The sequence below is a fragment of the Nerophis ophidion genome, linkage group LG08 (genome assembly GCF_033978795.1).
Source record: "Nerophis ophidion isolate RoL-2023_Sa linkage group LG08, RoL_Noph_v1.0, whole genome shotgun sequence".
Taxonomy (NCBI): Eukaryota; Metazoa; Chordata; class Actinopteri; order Syngnathiformes; family Syngnathidae; genus Nerophis; species Nerophis ophidion.
The window spans coordinates 66531687-66555434 of NC_084618.1; the positions used below are offsets into that span (position 1 = coordinate 66531687).

Below are 23748 nucleotides of genomic sequence, written 5' to 3' on the forward strand. Positions count from 1 at the left end.
GCATAAGCATCCCTCGTGTGTTGTGTGCATGGAATGTAATTGCATCTGCTGTATTTGTATGGTCTACTCCTGTTTGATGTAAATAATGCATCTGGTTGTATTTTATTGTCTTATTGCAACTTATAAAAATATGAGTGTAATGCTGCACATTCACAAAATAGTGTTTTACTTTGAAGCTCTCTCTAGGAATTCAGCAATTCTAGAGCTAAATAGAGATATGTGGACGCCATACATGTCATGAAGTAACTGATAGTATTTTGCACTTTGACCCTGCATTCTATGGTGGGGTGAATCCTGGGATGAAAGGACTTTATTCTTCCTACTTCTACTACTGCTTTGTCATCCATGAAACCGTGAAATGAAAAGGGGGTGTCGCATAAGTTACAGAAAATGTTCACTTCCCCTCAGATTCAATTTGAAAGTTAATTGGTTTTGTGCAGTTTTACTGTGTTTTTACGATACTTGCCAACCTTGAGACCTCCGATTTCGGGAGGTGGGGGTGGGGGGCGGAGGCGTGGTTGGGGGCGTGGTTAAGAGGGGTGGCGTATAATTCACCAACTCGAGTATTTCATATATATATATATATATATATATATATGAAATACTTGACTTTCAGTGAATTCTAGCTATATATATTTATTTCATTATATATATATAAAAAAAAATTTCGACGGCACCTATCAAACACACACTAATAAAAACTCTGTACTGTGCTTGCTGGTTACTAAAAAACAACACTTTCACTATTTGAGTAACCTTTGTTCTGCCATTTGCGTATTGGCGAGCGATCTCCGAATCCGGGAACATCTTTCACGGATTTTGTTGTAGACATCCGCAAATGAGAACGGGATGTTGCTTCCAGCTATCAGCATAGCCATCTTTGTCTCTGCATAAGATACACCATCAGATCTCCATTTTGCGAGGTGGGCAATAATACTGGGTTGTGAACGATGCTGCGCTGCGGACGCTCTGTGCTTCGCTGACCGTTCATGGCTGACTGTATCCGTTTGGCCGCCGTGTTCAATGGAGAAGTCTGTTCTACAAAATTTACAGGCAACATACCCCTTCCCTTTCGAACTCTCCTGGATAAACTGAAATTCTTGTTTCCAATCGTTCTGGAACTTGCAAGCGTACTTCTTCATTTTGCTCATCGATGGTGTAATATATTGGGTTGGAGTCAATAACCAAGAGACGTGATGAAGTTACGTCTCTTTACTGTAGGCTTCAGAACAGACTCCCTAATGCATGTTCCTTGACTGCACTTAAATGTAGAATATATTTACATTCTGTTTTATGTACAGTAGATGGCAGTATTGTCCAGTTTAAGAGGGTCACAACATTGAGTCAGGGCTGGAGCTGGAGGGGGCGTGGCCTCCAGCTCCGCCTGAATTTCGGGAGCTTTTCGGGAGAAAATTTGTCCCGGTAGGTTTTTGGGCAGAGTCGCTGAATTTCGGGAGTCTTCCGGGAAATCCGTGAGCATTGGCAAGTATGGGACCGATGAAGTGATCTGATGATATTGGATTTGTCTATTTTCTCTTCCAAATGTGATTAATATATTAAACACAATGTCCAACTAGCAAGTGCACATGGTTAAAAACTACATTCAAAAAATATTTTTATAAAATTTCTGATGCACCTGATGTCCTATTTTCAAGCAATTTCAAACTATCATTTTTGGGAGCATATTTAAAAGTACAAAACAAATGCAAAATTGGTCTCAAATTCTTAAGGACTTAGTATAAAGGACACTTTATCAACTCAACTCCAGTAAAAAATAAAAAATAAAAAATAAAAGTTTATTTCACATCTAAAATATTTATGTACGGTGCTTCTTAGGTTTTGTTGATAACCTTAAATCAAAGAGGGACAGCATCAAAATGCTTCTACATTAACACTACTGTAAACATTTGGGTGCTCAAGTAATCAATTTACATTCAAATCGTGATTTTATATATTCCAATTCTAAACCGATTCATCATTTTTGAGAAACGGGAAAAAAAAAAGTTTTTCTTTCAATTGACAATTTTTGGAATATGTGTTGGGATTAAAACAATAAACAACTATGTGTTTTTATTATTATTCATATACTGTGGCTTTTATTAATATTCTGCTTTCCTTTTTACAATATTGTATTTGCATTGTCTTCTCAATTGGCAGGTAAATATTTTAAATCCTAACTATTCTGAAGTTAGGAATGGGTTGGAGTTACTCTCTGTTTTTTTTTTTTAAGACTGATTAACATTCTGTGAATTTTGTAAGTAAAAAAAAGTATAATTTTTTTAATATATTTTTTTTAATCATTTTTTATTCTCAAATTTCTTATATATAATTATTTTTTAAGGACAGTTTTTAGGACAAGACTGCGCGTACTGTATAAAATGTACGTCAGCAGCCAAGGAGATTTTGTAACCTGTAACCTGTTTTGGAAAGGTTTTATCAGAATTTACATACTAAATTCAACACAATGTTAAGAGAATTGTGTTGAATCAAGAATCGTTACTGAATTGAATCATCACACCAACATCCATCCATCCATTTTCTACCGCTTATTCCCTTTTGGGGTCGCGGAGGGTGCTGGCGCCTATCTCAGCTACAATCGGGCGGAAGGCGGGGTACACGCTGGACAAGTCGCCACCTCATCACAGGGCCAACACAGATAGACAGACAACTTTCACACTCACATTTAAAGACTAGGGCCAATTTAATGTTGCCAACCAACCTATCCCCAGGTGCATGTCTTTGGAAGTGGGAGGAAGCCGGAGTACCCGGAGGGAACCCACGCATTCACGGGGAGAACATGCAAACTCCACACCGAAAGTTTCAATCTAATCGAATCAAAAGGTGCCCAAAGATTTCCACCTATATTAAACATTGTTCAGGTAAATAGCAATGAGTATTTGCATCAAACCATGGATCTTGGATGGGAACAACTGGTGTTTCGATTCAATTCTGGGGTGACGATTCATTTCAGATACGATTCTTGCATTCTATTTTGTGGCGAATAAGCGCGGCTATGGCTTAAAAACGGCTTTTTAAAAATGTATTCCTAAAGTATAAATAAAAATATGTCAAAATACATTTTTGAAAATTATGACTTGATTCAAACCGTGTTAAGTTAGAATCACGATTCAGATGTGAATTGATTTTTTTTTTGTAACCTCATTTGTTTGCCGTCTCTCCGTTCTAAGACATGTACCAATGGTTCTTAAAAGATTACAGTTGGTACAAAATGCGGCTGCTAGACTTTTGACCAGAACAAGAAAGTTTGATCACATTACGCCTGTACTGGCTCACCTGCACTGGCTTCCTGTGCACTTAAGATCTGACTTTAAGGTTTTACTACTTACGTATAAAATACTACACGGTCTAGCTCCATCCCAACTTGCCGATTGTATTGTACCATATGCCACCACAGTAGAAGCATTTAAGTCTCACCTTAACACTCATTTGTATACTCTAGCCTTTAAATAGACTCCCTTTTTAGACCAGTTGATCTGCCGTTTCTTTTCTTTTTCTCCTATGTCCCACTCTCCCTTGTGGAGGGGGTCCGGTCCGATCCGGTGCCCATGTACTGCTTGCCTGTGTATCGGCTGGGGACATCTCTGCGCTGCTGATCCGCCTCCGCTTGGGATGGTTTCCTGCTGGCTCCGCTGTGAACGGGACTCTCGCTGCTGTGGTGGATCCGCTTTGGACTGGACTCTCGCGACTGTGTTGGATCCATTATGGATTGAACTCTCACAGTATCATGTTAGACCCGCTCGACATCCATTGCTTTCCTCCTCTCCAAGGTTCTCATGGTCATCATTGTCACCGACGTCCCACTGGGTGTGAGTTTTCCTTGCCCTTATGTGGGCCTACCGAGGATGTCATAGTGGTTTGTGCAGCCCTTTGAGACACTAGTGATTTTGGGCTATATAAGTAAACATTGATTGATTGATTGATTGATTGATTCTTGTTCATAAATAATATAATTCCCTGATATTCAACCTTGTTTAAGGCAGCTATAAATATAAATCTATATCAAATAGTTTGCTTTGCAAGTAATGAATGACATTTAAGTCTGCATTCCTGTAAAATTCAATTTATTTTTCATTTTATATATTATGTTTATTATCATGTTCATTGTTTCTATTTTGCAATGTTTCTGCTGTTGCATCATGCTGTATACTTGTTTTGATTGTACTATCTGTATTTTAACAATGTGAAGCACTTTGTGAGCTCTCTCTGTGAGAAGTGTGATATCCAAAACCCAAAACCAGTGAAGTTGGCACGTTGTGTAATTAGTAAATAAAAACAGTATGCAATGACTTGCAAATCCTTTTCAACCTATATTCAATTAATTAGACTGCAAAGGGCCCTGCGATGAGGTGGCAGTTTGTCCAGGGTGTACTCCGCCTTCCGCCCGATTGTAGCTGAGATAGGCACCAGCGACCCCCATGACCCCAAAGGGAATAAGCGGTCGACAATGAATAGATGGATGGATGGACTTCAAAGACAAGATATTTAACGTTCACACTGAGGAACTTATTTTTTGCAAATAATAACTAACTTAGAATTTAATGGCAGCAACACATTGCAAAAAAAGTTGGCACAGGGGCATCTTTACCACTGTGTAACAAGGCCTTTCCTTTCAACAACACTCATTAAATGTTTGGGAATTGAGGAGACCAATTTTTTAAGCTTCTCAGGTGTAATTCTTTCCCATTCTTGCTTGATGTACAGTGTAAGTTGTTCAACAGTCTGGGGTCTCTGTTGTGGTATTTTAGGCTTCATATTGCGCCACACATTTTCAATGGGAGACAGGTCTAAACTACAGGGAGGCCAGTCCAGTACCCGCACTCTTTTACTTCTTGCTGAAATAAGCAGGGGCGTCCATGATAGCGTTGCTTGGATGGCAACATATGTTGCTCCAAAACCTGTATGTACTTTCAGCATTAATGGTGCCTTCACAGATGTGTAAGTTACCCATGCCTTGAGCACTAATACACCCCCACGCCATCACAGATGCTGGCTTTTGAACTTTGCGCCTATAACAGTCTGGATGGTTCTTTTTCTCTTTATTCCAGAAGACACAACATCCACAGTTTCCAAAAACAATTTGAAATGTGGACTCGTTAGACCACAGAACACTTTTCCACTTTGAATCAGTCCATCTTAGATGAGCTTGGGCCCAGCGAAGCCGACTGCGTTTCTGGGTGTTGTTGATAAATGGCTTTCGCTTTGCATAGTAGAGTTTTAACTTGCACTTACAGATGTGGCGACAAACTTTGGTTACTGACAGTGCTTTTTTGAAGTACTCTTGAGCCCATGTGGTAATATCCTTTACACACAGATGATACTCTTTGATGCAGTACCGCCTGAGGTATCAAAGGTCCGTAATATCGTCGATTATGTGCAGTGATTTCTCCAGATTCTCTGAACCTTTTGATGATATTACGGACTGTAGATTGTGAAATCCCTAAATTCCTTGCAATAGCTGGTTGAGAAATGTTGTTTGCTCACGCATTTGTTCACAAAGTAGTGACCCTTGCCTCATCCTTGTTTGTGAATGACTAAGCATTTCATGGAAGCAATTAGCCTGTTCACCTGTGGGATCTTCCAAATAAGTGTTTGATGAGCATTCCTCAACATTCTCAGTCTTTTTGCCACTTGTGCCAGCTTTTTTGAAACATATTGCAGGCATCAAATTCCAAATGTGCTAATATTTGCAAAAATTAACAAAAGGTCTCCAGTTCGAACGTTAAGTATACCTTGCAGTCTACTCAATTGAATATAGGTCGAAAATGATTTGCCAATCATTGTATTCTTTTTTTAATTTACGATTTGCAAAATGTGCCAACTTCCATGGTTTTGGGGTTTGTAAACACATTTACTTACTTATCATGGGGAAGACACAGGACACAGTGGAGAGACTATGTCTCACTGTTGGCCATGGAGCGCCTCGGGATCCCCCAGGAAGACCTGGACGAAGTAGCTGGGGAGAGGGAAGTCTAGAGTTCTCTGCTTAGGCTGCTGCCCCCGAGACCCAACTTCGAATGAGCGGAAGAAGATGGATGGATGGATGGATGGATGGATACTACTTACTTAATTATAGGTTTTGTCTTGTGCTGGGATAGACTCTTTTGGCCCAAATGAGGGAACAGTATAGATTCAAAAGGCTTTCTATTGGATCTCATTTGATGATTGATAATGCGGATGAAAAGAGCACAGCTCCCCCCCCCCCCATTCTCACCACATTCTACAGAGGCACTATAGAGAGTGCAACTGCATCTCTGGCCAGACTGGAGCCTACAGTGCCTCAGACTGAGAGATCATCAGGAATCCTCTTCCTCCTATGCGGGAAATCACAAAAAGCCCCCTCCCACCCCCACCAAGGACTGTTTTCACTGCTGGACTCTAGAAAGAGGTTCCGCAGGTTCTGTAACAGCTTATTTCCTCAGGCCATAAGACTCTTGAACGCACCATAATAATCCCCTCAATTGCCCCCAAAAACTGATTAACTCGCTGGAATATAAAGACAATGTGACGTACATTCATAAATGTGGATGCATATGCAAAAGTGAAATATATTTATCTGTATACGTAATCTATTTATTTATATCTGCACCTTATTGCTTTTTTATCCTGCACTACCATGAGCTAATGCAACAAAATGTTCTAATATGTACTGTGAAGTTCAAATTTGAATGACAATAATTGCCTTGTAGTGTCCGCCCTGAGATCGGTAGCTTTGAGTTAAAACCCTGGTCGAGTCATACCATCCATCCATCCATTTTCTACCGCTTGTCCCTTTTGGGGCTGTGGGGTGCTGGACCCATTACCACCTTGCTTCGCACTCAGCATCAGGGGTTGGAATTGGGGGTTGAACCACCAAAATTAATTCCCAGGCACGGCCACCGTTGCTGCTCACTGCTCCCCTCACCTAACAAGAGGTGAAACAAGGGTATGGGTCAAATGCAGAGGGTAATAACGCCACTCCTATCAATGGTACTGTAACTTTAACTCCACACCGCAGACATGCGGCCTCAACTCAAGACAAACACTTCTTTTCTTATAGACTCCCTTTTTAGACCAGTTGATCTGCCGTTTCTTTTCTTTTTCTCCTATGTCCCACTCTCCCTTGTGGAGGGGGTCCGGTCCGATCCGGTGCCCATGTACTGCTCGCCTGTGTATCGGCTGGGGACATCTCTGCGCTGCTGATCCGCCTCCACTTGGGATGTTTTCCTGCTGGCTCCGCTGTGAACGGGACTCTCGCTGCTGTGTTGGATCCGCTTTGGACTGGACTCTTGCGACTGTGTTGGATCCATTATGGATTGAACTTTCACAGTATCATGGTAGACCCGCTCGACATCCATTGCTTTCCTCCTCTCCAAGGTTCTCATAGTCATCATTGTCACCGACGTCCCACTGGGTGTGAGTTTTCCTTGCCCTTATGTGGGCCTACCGAGGATTTCGTAGTGGTTTGTGCAGCCCTTTGAGACACTAGTGATTTAGGGCTATATAAGTAAACATTGATTGATTGATTGATTGATTGATGTCATCGCGACATCCATTTTTTTTAGTATCATATTTGAAAATATTCCATAACTAAAAAAATTGGTGCATCATTAATCTCCTAGTGCAGTGGTTCTCAACCTTTTTTCAGTGATGCACCCCCTGTGAACATTTTTTTAATTCAAGTACCCCCTAATCAGAGCAAAGCATTTTTGGTTGAATAAGGGAGATAAAGAATTAATATACAGCACTATGTCAACAATTTTTGATTGATTAAATTGTATAACAGTGCAAAATATTGCTCATTTGTAGTGGTCTTTCTTGAACTATTTGGAAAAAAAGATCTAAAAAGAAAATTTAAAATTGTTGAAAAATAAACAAGTGATTCAATTATAAATAAAGATTTCTACACATAGAAGTAATCATCAACTTAAAGTGCCCTCTTTGGGGATTGTAATAGAGATCCATCTGGATTCATGAACTTAATTCTAAACATATCTTCACAAAAAAAACAAATCTTTAACATCAATATTTATGGAACATGTCCACGAAAAATCTAGCTGTCAACACTGAATATTGCATTGTTGCATTTCTTTTCACAGTTTATTAACTTACGTTCATATTTTGTTGAAGTATTATTCAACAAATATATTTATAAAGGATTTTTGAATTGCTGCTATTTTTAAAATATTTTTAAAAAATCTCACGTACCCCTTGGCATACCTTCAAGTACCCCCAGGGGTACGCGTACCCCCATTTGAGAACCACTGTCCTAGTGTGTGTGAGACAATGTCCTGGGCATGATATTTAAGTGCCTCCGGCAGTGGAGGCTCCTCTATGGGGTCTTGGGGCACTAGGAGGTTAACCCCTTTTCTAGTGTTACCCCAGGTGGCCCTTGGCAAAGGCCCAGTACCTGACTGCCCCCCAGCCAGGGATACGGTGAAGACCTCAACGGCGGAGCAGGCGGAAGACGGTAGATTTTAAGAACTACCACAACGGCTGTGATGGCGGAGGAAGGCTGCAGAAGAAAAGGGTCCCCAGTCGTCTTGGACTCCATGCCACTGGACCCTGACCCGATTTCTGTCAAGGATCGTGTGGCGACTGTGCACCAGTCTCCCCACGTTAAAGTAAGTCACGCATAGGCATCCTCCATAAACGATCGTCATAGTTGTTTGAGTGACCACCGTTGATGATGTGTGACAATCCATCCATCCATTTCCTACCGCTTATTCCCTTTGGGGTGGCGGGGGGGCGCTGGTGCATATCTCAGCTACAATCGGGCTGAAGGCGGAGTACACCCTGGACAAGTCGCCACCTCATCACAGGGCCAACACAGATAGACAACATTTACACTCATTTCACACATTGGTACAAAAAAACGAATAAAAAATAAATAAATGCACGCTGCAGTTCCATTATGCGCTAATCTGGAGCAAATCAATCACAAAAAAAAAAACAGGTGGGTGGGTGTTATGTGGGTTCTTCCAAGGATGTCGTAGTCGTAATGGTTTGTACAGTCCTTTGAGACATTTGTGATTTAGGGCTATATAAATAGACATTGATTGATTGATTGATTGATTGATGTTTGGCTGACAACAAGCTTTTTGAATATTTGGGCGATCCGGCGCTGATTTAGTTTTTTCATGATGAGTGACCGCATTCTCAAGGAAATATTTGTGTCGAGCATTCCTAGCTTAGGGCAGCTCGGTGGCAGAGGGGTTAGTTCGTGTGCCTTACAATAAACAGGTCCTGGGTTCAATCCCGGACTCGGGATCTTTCTGTGTGGAGTTTGCATGTTCTCCCTGCGACTGAGTGGTTTCCCTCTGGGTACTCGGGCTTCCTCCCACCTCCAAAGACATGCACCTGGGGATAGGTTGATTGGCAACACTAAATGGGCCCTATAGTGCAGTGGTTCTCAAATGGGGGTAGGCGTACCCCTGGGGGCACTTGAAGGTATGCCAAGGGGTACGTAAGATTTTTTTTTTAAAACATTCTAAAAACAGCAACAATTCAAAAATCATTTATAAATATATTTATTGAATAATACTTCAACAAAATATGAATGTAAGTTCATAAACTGTGAAAAGAAATGCAACAATGCAATATTCAGTGTTGACGGATAGATTTTTTGTGGACATGTTCCATAAATATTGATGTTAAAGATTTCTTTTTTTGTGAAGAAATGTTTAGAATAAAGTTGATGAATCCAGATGGATCTCTATTACAATCCCTAAAGAGGACACTTTAAGTTGATGATTACTTCTATGTGTAGAAATCTTTATTTATAATTGAATCACTTGTTTATTTTTCAACAAGTTTTTAGTTATTTTTATATCTTTTTTTTCCAAATAGTTCAAGAAAGACTACTACCAATGAGCGATATTTTCCACTGTTATACAATTTAATAAATCAGAAACTGATGACATAGTGCTGTCTTTTACTTTATCTCTGTTTTTCAACCAAAAATGCTTTGCTCTGATTAGGGGGTACTTGAATTAAAAAAACTTTCACAGGGGGTACATCACTGAAAAAAGGTTGAGAACCACTGCTATAATGTGTGTGAATGTGAGTGGGAATGTTGTCTGTCTATCTGTGTCGGCCCTGTGATGAGGTGGCGACTTGTTCAGGGTGTACCCCGCCTTCCACCCGAATGCAGCTGAGATAGGCTCCAGCACCCCCTGCCACCCCAAAAAGGGATGAGCGGTAGAAAATGGATGGATGGATGAATGTTGTCTGTCTATCTGTGTTGGCCCTGTGATGAGGTGGCGACTTGTTCCGGGTGTAGCCCGCCTTCCGCCCGAATGCTGCTGAGATAGGCTACTGCACCCCCAAAAAGGGACAAGCGGTAGAAAATGGATGGATGGATGAATATTGTCTGTCTATCAGTGTTGGCCCTGTGATGAGGTGGCGACTTGTCCAGGGTGTACGCCGTCTTCTGCCTGAATGCACCTGAGATACCCCCCCCCCCGCCTCCCACAGGAACTTGAAAGGGAAGAGCAGTAGAAAAATGATGGATGGATGAAATGAAAATAAGTCTAAGTCCAAGTCATTTGACTGTGCAAGTGTGCCTAATTAAGTGGCCAGAGGCGTGAACACGTGACTCAAAGTCGCTTTATCGGGACTATATACGACTTGCCGCACAAATATTGGAATAAATGACAAAAAAACAAAGTGTAAAATGAATTGCAAATAAAGTTAGAGAGCGTTGAGTAAGTTTGAAATGAGGGCGGGCTGCTGCTAGCCGCCACTCCCCTATCAGGCCTTCACGGGAACGCGCCTTGAGTCCAGGCGGGCGCGAGCCTACACGCGTTACTACCAACAGGCACGGAATTCCAGAGAGGAAATCGGAGATTTTAGTCGAAGGGGGAAGAAGGAAATCTCCAAGTAACCAAGACGTGTTGTCTCTACGTGTGAGAGCAGCCACTGTCTTTAACCGGGGAAAAGTGAACGGAAACCCGCTCGAGAATATGGACTACGGCCGCTGATGGAGGCGGTGAGAAGTTTGCTGTTGCTCGGGGCCGTCTTGCTCGCAGCGACGGGCTCGCTGGCCAGAGAAGGTGGGTGACTTTAGCAGCCATACTTGTCGCGACTAGATACTCTGGTACTTTAAAAAAAAACACTAATTTGAGTACAATTCTTAGTTTTAAAGTGTTTAAGAACTAAATGGACGTGGATTTACACTCGCTACTCTCTCGAGGGGTTTGATGACGCGGTAATCACACCTGTCACCAACAAAAGTTGCGTTCAAGTGCTTGCTTTTTTTTTGGGGAAACTTGAGTGTAGTGTGTAAACACACAAACACAGACACACACATGCCAACAACTGGGAGTAGTAGTAACAGAAGGCCAAGTAACAAATACGATAACCTGCTTTGCCACTTTAGATTGTGTGGCGTGTGCAGGCGGTGAGCTAGCTATAGCTAGCTGGTTGGGGTTTGATTGATTGATTGACACTTTTATTAGTAGATGGCACAGTACAGTACATATTCCGTACAATTGACCACCTAAATGGTAACAACCGAATACGTTTTTCAACTTGTTTAAAGGCCTGCTGAAATAGATTTAGCAGGTCTATTCTATGTGTTATACTTAATCATTTCACGATATAGCCATATTTTTGCTGAATGGATTTAGTAGAGAACATCGACGATAAAGTTTGCAACTTTTGGTCGCTAATTAAAAGGCCTTGCCTTTACCGGAAGTAGCAGACAATGTGTGCGCAACATCACGGGTTGTAGGGCTCCTCACATCCTCACATTATTTATAATGTGAGCCTCCAGCAGCAAGAGCTATTCGGACCGAGAAAGCGACAATTTTGAGTGAGGATGAAAGATTTGTGGATGAGGAAAGTTAGAGTGAAGCACCAAAAAAACCACACAAAAAAAAGAAAAGGCGACAGTTCCAGGCGGCGGCAGTGGGACCGTTTCAGATGTAATTAGACACATTTACTAGGATATTTCTGGAAGATCCCTTATCTGCTTATTGTTATAATAGTGTTTTAGTGAGATTATAAAGTCATACCTGAAAATCGGATGGCTGCGGTGAACGCCAGGGTCTCTGATTGATTGATTGATTGATACTTTTATTAGTAGATTGCACAGTACAGTACATATTCCGTATAATTGACCACTAAATTGTAACACCCGAATAAGTTTTTCAACTTGTTTAAGTCGGGGTCCACGTTAATCAATTCATGGTACAAATATATACTATCAACATAATAAAGTCATCACACAAGTTAATCATCATAGTATGTACATTGAATTATTTACATTATTTACAATCCGGGGGGTGGGATGAGGAGCTTTGGTTGATATCAGAACTTCAGTCATCAACAATTGCATCAACAGAGAAATGTGGACATTGAAACAGTGTAGGTCTTATTTAGTAGGATATGTACAGCCAGCAGAGAAGCCAATGGAGGAGCCAAGATCACAGCTGCCTTTTTGAGCTGCAGGAGGAAGTCCCATAATCCACTGAAGTCTCCGGTAAGAGCCGACTTAATATCACAATTTTCCCATCCAAAAACTTGCTGGTTAACGTAGACAAACATGTTCGCTTGACCGCTCCGTGTTAAAGCATTACAACAAACAAAGAAACACAGGCTGTGTTTCGGTGCTAAAGACATCTGCAATCCACCGCTTTCCACCAACAGCATTGTTCTTTATAGTCTCCATTATTAATTGAACAAATTGCAAAAGATTCAGCAACACAGATGTCCAAAATACTGTGTAATTGCGCGATGAAAAGACGACTTTTAGCCGTAAGTGGTGCTGGGCTAATATGTCCGCTACAACCCGAGACGTCACAAACACGTTTCATCATATGCGTCATCATTCTGCGACGTTTTCAACAAGAAACTCCGCGGGAAATTTAAAACTGTAATTTAGTAAACTAAACCGGCCGCATTGGCATGTGTTGCAATGTTAGGATTTCATCATTGATGTATAAACTATCAGACTGCGTGGTCGGTAGTAGTGGGTTTCAGTAGGCCTTTAAGTCGGGGTCCACGTTAATCAATTCATGGTACATGGTGCATAAACAATAACAACAACAAGCAGTGCATTGTGCTGCAGAGGATCATGACCATGTCAATTATTCACTAGTGCAGGCTGCAAAAAAGAGAGGACAATGTCTGATAGAGGGCCACTTGTCTCACACATGCCAGCCAGTGTGACGAGAACTCACTGAGCGCGCAAAAACAGTTTGAAACATTCTTGTTTGGAAGCTAATTGGATCATGTGTGAGTGTCAGCAGCCTTAGTTACATGTTTGCAAAAAATATGTGCACCCTTGCAACTGGTGTCTGAGTTTGAGTTGATTTCGAACATGCATGCGTACAACATGATGCATCACAATTGCCTGTTTCTCTGTTCAACATGTTCGAAAACGAGTAGGAAGCAGAGCTTATTAATCCTACCCCTGTTTCTTTACATAGCAGTTGATAAAACTTTTGTTCACTTCCTGTTCTCAACAATATGCTCCACAAGTAAAAACAATAAATATATAACAATTGTTGAAGTAATTTATATTTCATATGGTGAGATGAGTAAGCTTACCGTATTTCCTTGAATAGCCGCCGGGCATGTAATATGGGCCTGCCTTGAATTACTGCCGGGTAAAACGTGCTCTCCAAACTTATAAGTGCCTGCTTACTTTTACCGCCGGGTCAACTCGTGACGTCACGAGTGACGCTTCCCTTGCCGTCATTTTCATAATGGCAGAGTAGTTGTTTTTTTTTGCTTTTACTATGAGTAAACCAGGGGTCTTGTTCCACAGCCATACAGAACACACTGAAGGTTGTGATATAAAACAACTTTAACACTCTTACTAATATGCGCTACACTCTGTGAACCCTAAACAAACAAGAATAACAAACACATTTCTGGAGAACATTGGCTCTGTAACACATTATAAACGCAACATAAGAATTACCCAGAATTCCGATGCATCCATGACTCTTGGCTATATTATACACCCGCTAGCACCAATTTTTTTTTAATCACACTAAATTTTTTTACTGCATGCCATTGGTAAGCGCTGGGGTGAGAAGAAGTTTTAAAATAATTAGCGCCTGCTTACTTTTACCGCATGCCTTGAATAAGCGCAGGAGTAAGAAGAGGTTTTAAATTAATTAGCGCCCCGGCGGCTATTCAAGGAAATACGGTATCTTGAAAATGAATGACTGGATGTAAAAAATTCAGAATGTTTATCATTGTTCTTCTTTTTTGTACTTTGTAAACAATAAGTTTGAAGAGTTTCTTGAAGTGGATCATATTAGTACATTGTTTGATTTCTTTGCTTAGTCCATTCCATAATTTAATTTCACATACTGATATACTGAAGGTGTTAAAGGCCTACTGACACCCACTACTACCGACCACGCAGTCTGATAGTTTATATATCAATGATGAAATATTAACATTGCAACACATGCCAATACGGCCTTTTAGTTTACTAAATTGCAATTTAAAATTTCCCGGGAGCTTCTTGTTGAAAACGTCTCGGAATAATGACGCGTTCGCGGGACGTCACGTGTTGGAGGGAACATATTAGCGCAGCACCAAACACGGCTAAAAGTCGTCTCTGTTCATGGCTTAATTACACAGTATTTTGGACATTTGTGTAGCTGAATCTTTTGCAATTTGTTCATTTAATAATGGAGACTATAAAGAACAATGCTGTTGGTGGAAAGCTGTGGATTGCAGCTGTCTTTAGCACCGAGACACAGCCGGTGTTTCTTTGTTTGTTGTGAAGCAGAGCGGTCAAGCAAACATGTTTTCTCTACGTCAACCAGCCTGTCTTCGGATGGGGAAAATTGTGATATTAAGTCTTACCGGAGAAATCAGTGGATTATGGGACTTCCTCCTGCAGTAGCTGTCAAAAAAGGCAGCTGTGAGCTTGGCTCCTCAGCTTCTCTCTGAGACACTGCGTGTTTACCGCAGCCATCCGACCTCGAGGTATGTTATCTTTAGAATGTCACTAAAACACTATTAAAACAATAAGCAGATAAGGGATCTTCCAGAATTATCCTAGTAAATGTGTCTAATTACATCTGAAACGCTCACACTGCCGCTGCCCGGAGCCCTCGCTTTTTTTTCTTTTTTCTTTCTAGTCCTTCACTATCTATATCCTAATTCACAAATCTTTCATCCTCGCTCAAATTAATGGGGAAATTGTCGCTTTCTCGGTCCGAATTGCTCTTACTGTTGGTGGCTCCCATTATAAACAATGTGAATATGTGTGGAGCCCTGCAACTCGTGACATCACGCGCACATACTTCCCGTAAAGGCAGGGCTTTTCTATTAGCGACCAAAAGTTGCGAACTTTATCGTAGATGTTCTCTACTAAATCCTTTCAGAAAAAATATGGTAATATCTAGAAATGATCAAGTATGCCACATAGAATGGACTTGCTATCCATCCATCCATCCATTTTCTACCGCTTATTCCCTTTCGGGGTCGCGGGGGGCGCTGGCGCCTATCCCAGCTACAATCGGGCGGAAGGCGGTGTACACCCTGGACAAGTCGCCACCTCATCGCAGGGCCAACACAGATAGACAGACAACATTCACACTCACATTTACACATTAGGGCCAATTTAGTGTTGCCAATCAACCTATCCCCAGGTGCATGTCTTTGGAGGTGGGAAGAAGCCGGAGTACCCGAAGGGAACCCACGCATTCACGGGGAGAACATGCAAACTCCACACAGAAAGATCCCGAGCCTGGGATTTAACCCAAGACTGCAGGACCTTCGTATTGTGAGGCAGACGCACTAACCCCTCTCCCACCGTGAAGCCATGGACCTGCTATTCCCGTTTAAATAAGAAAATCTCATTTCAGTAGGCCTTTAAGTGTTGTACGTGCGTACAAATGTTTTAAATTACATTTTTCTCTAAGATTATATTTCTCCTCTTTTGTTGAGAAGAATTGTTGTATATTCTTGGGTAGCAGATTGTAGTTTGCTTTGTGTATAACTTTAGCTGTTTGCAAATACATGTATGTCCTCTATATCCAACATTATGTATTATTCTAACGGATATTTTTTGTAACACTGTTATTTAATGAAGTGTACTTTGTAGTTATATCCCCATATTTCTACACAAAAACCCAGATATGATAACACTAGCGAGCAGTAGAGAATATGGGGTGATATTTGGTCTAGAACATGTTTTGCTTTATTCATTATTGACGTGTTTTTTGCTACTTTATGTTGTATATTTTTTACATGAGATTTCCAGTTCAATTTGTGTTGTCCCGATACCAATATTTTGGCACAAGTACCAAAATTATTTACCCAAATAATTAGATTAGTCACCCAAAATCAACAGGGAATTCCTTGACCAGACAAACAACTGTCCATCGAGTGAGTCATAATTTAATATTGATAATGATACACGCAGAATGTCCTGCGTGTTATTACAACTACAGTACATATGCTCTCTGGCTCGCTGTGTACAAACAAAACACGAAATGTGGGCTAATACTTTACAGATACTCTGTGATTGTTCATGTTTTTCAGTCAGTACAGATTGGTGTCCTATCTCAGTGTTGTGCATTACAAACTCAAATGCGTTTTGTGGCGACGTAGAAGCGAGGTTTCTTCTCTTGCTGTAGTTAGCTTCTACGGCTAATACCGTAGAATGCCGATGTGTTAGTGTGCTCCAAAAAGAGTTCCTCGGTGTTCGCTCCTACAATAACAATGTCACTACAGTTTGGCTATTATACAGGTTACGGAACGTAAATAAAGTATTGTTAACAGTTTTTGATTGTTTTTTTTGAAGTGATTTAGTGGTAGACTTGATTAATCCCATTAGCTGAATTGTTAGCCTCCAAAAACGTGACAATTATTACTAGAGATGTCCGATAATGGCTTTTTTGCTGATATTCCGATATTGTCAAACTCTTAATTACCGATTCCGATATCAACCGGTACCGATATATACAGTCGTGGAATTAACACATTATTATGCCTAATTTTGTTGTGATGCCCCGCTGGATGCATTAAACAATACAACAAGGTTTTCCAAAATAAATCAACTCAAGTTATGGAAAAAAATGCCAACGTGGCACTGCCCTATTTTTTATTGAAGTCACAAAGTGTAATATTTTTTTAACATGCCTCAAAACAGCAGCTTGGAATTTTGAGGCATGAGGAGGTTTAGGTGTGCGGGGGTTGAAATGGAGGGATTGTTGGGGGTGGGGGGTGTATATTGTAGCGTCCTGGAAGAGTTAGTGCTGCAAGCGGTTCTGGGTATTTGTTCTATTGTGTTTGTGTTGTGTTTATGTTGTGTTACGGTGCGGATGTTCTCCCGAAATGTGTTTGTCATTCTTGTTTGGTGTCGGTTCACAGTGTGGCACTTATTTGTAACAGTGTTAAAGTTGTTTATACGGCCACCCTCAGTGTGACCTGTATGGCTTTTGACCAAGTATGCTTGCATTCACTCGTGTGTCCGAAAAGCTGTAGATATTATGTGATTGGGCCGGCACGCAAATGCAGTGCCTTTAAGGCACGCCCCCAATATTGTTGTCTGGGTGGAAATCAGGAGAAATTTGGGAGAATGGAGTGTGAATGTTGTCTGTCTATCTGTGTTGGCCCTGCGATGAGGTGGCGACTTGTCCAGGGTGTACCCCGCCTTTCGCCCGATTGTAGCTGAGAGAGGCACCAGGGCCCCCGCGACCCCAAAGGGAATAGGCGGTAGAAAATGGATGGATGCATAGTTGCCCCGGGAGATTTTCAGGAGGGGCACTGAATTTGGGAGTCTCCCGGGAAAATCGGGAGGGTTGACAAGTAGGGGTGTGGGAAAAAATCGATTCAAATTCGTATCGCGATTCTCACGTTGTGCGAGTCAGAATTGATTCTCATTTTAAAAAAATCGATTTTTTGGGGGGGATTTTTATTTTTTTAATTGATTTTTTTATTTTTTATTTTTTTAAATTAATCAATCCAACAAAACAATACACAGCAATACCATAGCAATGCAATCCAATTCCAAAACCAAACCTGACCCAGCAACACTTAGAACTGCAATAAACAGAGCAATTGAGAGGAGACACAAACACGCCACAGAACCAACCAAAAGTAGTGAAACAAAAATGAATATTATCACAACGGTATCAATATTAGTTATAATTTCAACATAGCAGTAATTAAAATCCGTCATTGACATTATCATTAGACATTTATAAAAAAAAAAAGAACAATAGTGTTACAGTGGCTTACACTTGCATCGCATCTCATAAGCTTGACAACACACTGTGTCCAATATTTTCACAAAGATAAAATAAGTCATATTTTTAGTTCATTTAATAGTTAAAACAAATGTACATAATTGCAATCAGTTGATAAAAGATTGTCCTTCACAATTATAAAAGCTTTTTACAAAAATCTACTACTCTGCTTGCATGTCAGCAGACTGGGGTAGATCCTGCTGAAATCCAATGTATTAAATGAATAGAGAATCCTTTTGAATCGGGAAAAAATCATTTTTGAATCGAGAATCGTGTTGAATTGAAAAAAATAAATCGATTTTGAATCCAATCGTGACCCCAAGAATCGATATTGAATCAAATCGTGGCACATCCAAAGATTCACAGGCCTATTGACAAGTATGATGGGGAGACGCAACTGCTCTGTTCTTCTCCCTATGTCCGTGTACCACTCCGTACAGCAGCGTGTTAAAAAGTCATAGATTTAAATTTTTTAAACCGATACCTATAATTTCCAATATTACATATTAAAGCATTTATCGGCCGATAATATCGGCAGTCCAATATTATCGAAGATCTCAAATTTTTACTGATTTTTAATGATTGTGAACTATAGGCAAAAATCTCCAAAACATGCAATTACCCTTTAAGAACTATTGCTTTGGTCATTTTTCAAAGAATTGTCAGCTCCACCGTGATTGAGAACTGTTCTTGAGATTAAGAAAAAATATGTGCATATTTTTGTTTGCTAAGTCCTTGTCCAAAGGTATTTATTAATTCTGTTTTATAGGCCTTTGCAATACATTGATTTTATTGATAAATTTGAGATTTATGTTGCAGACGATTTAAAAAAAAAAAAAAAAAAAAAAAAAAAACTGTTCTCCTCTTGCTCTGGCATACTTTTTGACTCCAATAGCTTCTATAAACTTCCACCCACCCTATTTCCTTAGCGGCACACCGAGCAAAACATGGCTAATGCTAATTAAAGCTAGCGTTTGTCAAAACATTTGACCCAAAGAAAATAAGGTGTTGCCAGTAGTTTGGTTTTGCGTCAACAGTTGTAGAACAAATTAAAAGCACGCTGCAAAGTATATTTTAAAAAGGCAGCAGCCCAACAAACTTACTCGAGCATCTGAAACCAAAGCCTCCAGTCAAGTGAGGGAATTGCAACTCTTTACGAAGCGAACAAGACCGTAAAAAGAAACTACAGTTAAAAATCTATGTATGTATACATATTGTGTATATTGAGAAAGAAGCACAGTTGAACGATCACTAAAGCAGTTGCTCTGCACACCAAAATGTGTGAATTAAAAAGTCTGCATTCATTCACTTACTGAAACTAGTCTTCTCAATGTTTTACTCGGATATTTTTTTGCATACCATGTATATTGCCCTGCGATGAAGTGGCGACTTGTCCAGGGTGTACCCCGCCATCCACCTGAATGCAGCTGAGATAGGTTCCAGCATCCACCGCGTCTCCGAAAAGGGACAAGCGGGAGAAAATGTTTCGAGAGATGGATATATATTAATAGTATTTTTTATTTACGTAAGTACTTTATTCAAGACAGAAGTTTTAAGTTTTTAAAGTTTTTATATGTTTGCATGCAATGTGCAATGCCACATTTTGTTAACAGAAGTATTTTATTCATGACAGACGTAATGCTTCTCAGAGAATCCTCTTTAATGTAGTTCTTTGAAAATTATTCCAGTACAAAAAGTACAATTTCTATCTGGTTTAAAAAGTCCAACATTATCCAAATTAGAGTTTTGCTAGTAGTAAAAGGCAGTGCAATTTCAAACTATTAGTTTGAAAAGAAAAACTTAAATCATCAGTCATTTGTACTCATTGGTTTCTTTATATATGGAAAACATTTGAAAAAAAACAAAACACGTGCGATGTAATTTTTAGGCCCAAAAAATTTTAGATAGCTAAACATTTTTGAATTAATCAAGTCTACCAGATTGCTAATAAAGCCAGGAGTTGATCAATAACTAATAACATACTTGTGTGTAGCTATGTAAACACATCACAAAAAATGCTTGTTTCTTTTTGAGGAAGTTAGATAGCTTTGGTGTTTGTTGTTTTTATTGTTGCTATTTTTACTCTCCTTTGATTTCTTAAAAAAGTATAGTTTGTTTTTTCAGCACCGGGCCTGTCTTTGCTTTTAAATGGACAAACGTTTAATAGATCCTTTTGTTTTGTAACAGCCTTGTGAGTAACATACTTCCAGTATAAATAAACATTTTGAATAAACTACTCTATTAGCACACGCTAAAAATATCTTGCGATGAATATGAAAAGCAGGTGGCTAAATTAGAGCCACTGGATAGGTTTATGCTTCATAATCCGATTAGTTGACTAAATGTTAAGGTAATCGATGACTCGTAGACTATCAAAGTATTCGTTAGTTGCAGCAGTAGTAAATACCACATAAACGCACATTTCATTCCATTAGAGCTTGGCGATATGACTGAAATCTGTATTGCGTTGTAAGTGTTTAATATCGGTCGATAATTATTTTAATTTTCTAAGACCGATTGAAAATAAAACAAAGAGAAAAACATTAAATGTTTACAATTTTTGGTTAATATTTAACTTTTCTCTGATTGTAATCTCCTCAACTACCAAGGCAAAAAGGAAAGCAAATGTCAACACAACTGTGGGAAACACTCAATGTAAACACAATTGTAAAATCACATTGAACACTTAACTTCCAAGGTGCAATAAAAATAAATACGTAATAAATGCTTTAATAAAATGTAAAACAAAAAAAAATTGTGCAAAGTGTTTAACTGTAAACATAGAGCAACTTGAGAATAACTATTTTTCTGCCAAGAAGTTATGAACTTACAGCTGAGCAGTGTACTGTGGGTGAACGCGGCTAAGATGTTGTGGTCTTCGTTGTGACTACTGTCCGTTTAAAAAAATCCCCAAAACAGCCTCACTGTTTAGGTGGGCAGCACATAGACAGGGATTAGTGCATGTGACTCACAATAAGAAGGTCTTGGGTTTGATCCCCAGGCTCGTTGTCTTTCTGTGTGGAGTTTGCATGTTCTCCCCGTGACTGCATGGGTTCCCTCTGGGCACTCCAACTTCCTTCCACCTCCAAAGACAGGCACCTGGGGATAAGCTGATTGGCAACACTAAATTGGCTCTAGTGTGTCTAACCCGCATTTTCAGACTGGGAGGCTGACATGGTGACCACTAGGCCACGGTGTGGTCGCATTGGCTCTCGTATACACCTTTTTGTCAGTTGAGGATGATGCTTTTGGATTTAAAGTGAATGCTTGTAGATCAATACCACTAAAAGCATTTTTCAAAGGCGTCAATATGACCCATTAATACTCAAATCAATATCACAGATTTTTCTTGCAATGCAGTCGTTTACCAACGTAGGCTGTCTGTTTTCATTAGATAGTTGATTAATGAAATAGGAGTCATTTTGAACACATTGGGACACAGCCTGTTGACACAGGTAAACAAATCTGCTTTGTCGTCAGGGAACAAGTTTGTTCACTTTATTTTACCGTGTCAATCAATCCAAAGCATCAGTTCAGCATGAGCGCTGTCAGAGGTTGTTATCACTTGATGCACAGTAGAATACACAATACAGTACCTGCAGAATAAATAAAAAGAGCTGCGTCGTTCTCAAAGACTCTCTGCATGACATATAGTGGCTTTATGTCCTTTTCCCCACACCAGGAAAACTCACCGTGAAGCGATTAAGTTCAGCTGAAGTTGGCCACAGTTTCAAGTTAACCCGGCCAGACGTGACTCACCAGTCTAGATGACATGATAGTAATATAACAGCTGAGGCAGGGTCCATCGCATTATCAGCCTTTGAGGAAATGTTTAAAACTGTTTTAATGTTGTGGAGTTGCATAATTAAAGGGGAACTGCACTTTTTTATTTTATTTTGCCTATCGTTCACAATCCTTATGAGAGACAATAAGACATTTTTTTTTCTCGCCTTCTAACGTATAAAAATTGGCTCGTTGTAGGTGGGTAGCAATGCAGTTAATGGGAGCAATGGATTCTACCTCTCATTCACTTTAAATATGCATTCAAAAAGGTCAGCAATACTACATTTACGTTCAGTAACCCGTATAGTAACCAAGCTGTAGCGACATTGTTATTGTAAGAGCTAAGACTAAGGAACTCTTTTTCTAGCGTAGTAACACATTGCCATACTATGGTATTATCCGTAAAAGCTAGCTACAGCAAGAGATAAGCTAGCTTCTACAACAACACGACATGCGTTTGCACAACACTGAGATACAACACCAATGAAATGTATTAGCCCAAATTTAATGCTTTGTTTGTTCACAGCTGAGCTAGCCAGACGGCGTATGCAGTGTAGTTGTACTAACACGCATGCCCTGCTGCATGTATCATGATCAAATTTATAGTGACTTACTCGATAGACAGCTGTTAGTCTGGTCCAGCTGGAATGTTTCCTTTTGATTTTGTGTAAGCAATCCTTTTATGTCGAAATAGCTTTGCTCCAAGTTAGCGTCAAAATCGCTTATACGTGTGTGTGTACGTATTTATATATATATATATATATATATATATATATATATATATATATATATATATATATATATATATATATATATATATACATATACATATACATATATACTGTATATATATATATATATATATATATATATACTGTGTGTATATATATATATATATATATATATATATATATAGAACATTGCTTATATATTGCCTATACATATATATATATATATATATATATTTATGCATGTATATACACATGTGTATATACATATATGTACATACAGTATATATATACATTAATATATATATATATATGTATATATATATATAATGTGGGTATATATATACATTTATATGTATATATGTATGTATATATATATATATATATATATATATATATATATATATATATATATATATATATATAATGTGGGTATATATATACATTTATATATATAATGTGTGTTTGTGTGTGTGTATATATATGTATGTATATATATATATATATATATATATATACAGGGTTTCCCACACATTCATTTATTTGTGGCGGCCCACCACGAAAGAATTACGGCCGCCACAAATAAAAAAAATAAAATAAAAAAAAAAGATTATTGTTATTATTATTATTTTTTTTTTTCCGGCTTTTGACTCACTCGACCGCTCATAAAAGCAATGGGGCTCTGTCTGTGAATGGAGTTTGTAGTTACATATTATATAAATATGTAAATATTATATAAATATGTACATAAAGTGTTGTAATTATATTCCAACTCCGCGTTCTTCTTGGTCATCGCGCCTTATTGCAGTGAAACTTGCCAAGGGACATGTAACCAAATATTAACATTGATGTATGTATACTTTTGACCCAGCGGATTTGGTCATGTTTTCAGTAGACCCATAATTAATGCATAAAAGAACCAAAACTTCATGAATGATTTTTGTGACCAACAAGTATGTGCGCCAATCACTCTATCACAAAAAAATAAGAGTGGAGAAAATATTGGAAACTCA

At 39.3% G+C, this 23748-nt stretch overlaps 1 protein-coding gene across 2 annotated transcripts in view; it reads left to right on the forward strand.

Annotated features, from left to right (window-relative positions):
• Positions 1-10749: 10749 nt before the first annotated feature.
• Positions 10750-23748, forward strand: part of erbb2 (erb-b2 receptor tyrosine kinase 2) — a 35294-nt gene continuing 22295 nt past the window's right edge. The window contains exon 1 of one of the 2 annotated variants that reach the window (XM_061909489.1): positions 10750-11051. In XM_061909489.1, the coding sequence (XP_061765473.1) occupies positions 10979-11051 (73 nt within the window). In that variant the 5' untranslated portion in view covers positions 10750-10978. The remainder of the gene's footprint in view (positions 11052-23748) is intronic. The other variant, XM_061909490.1, reaches the window with a different exon arrangement.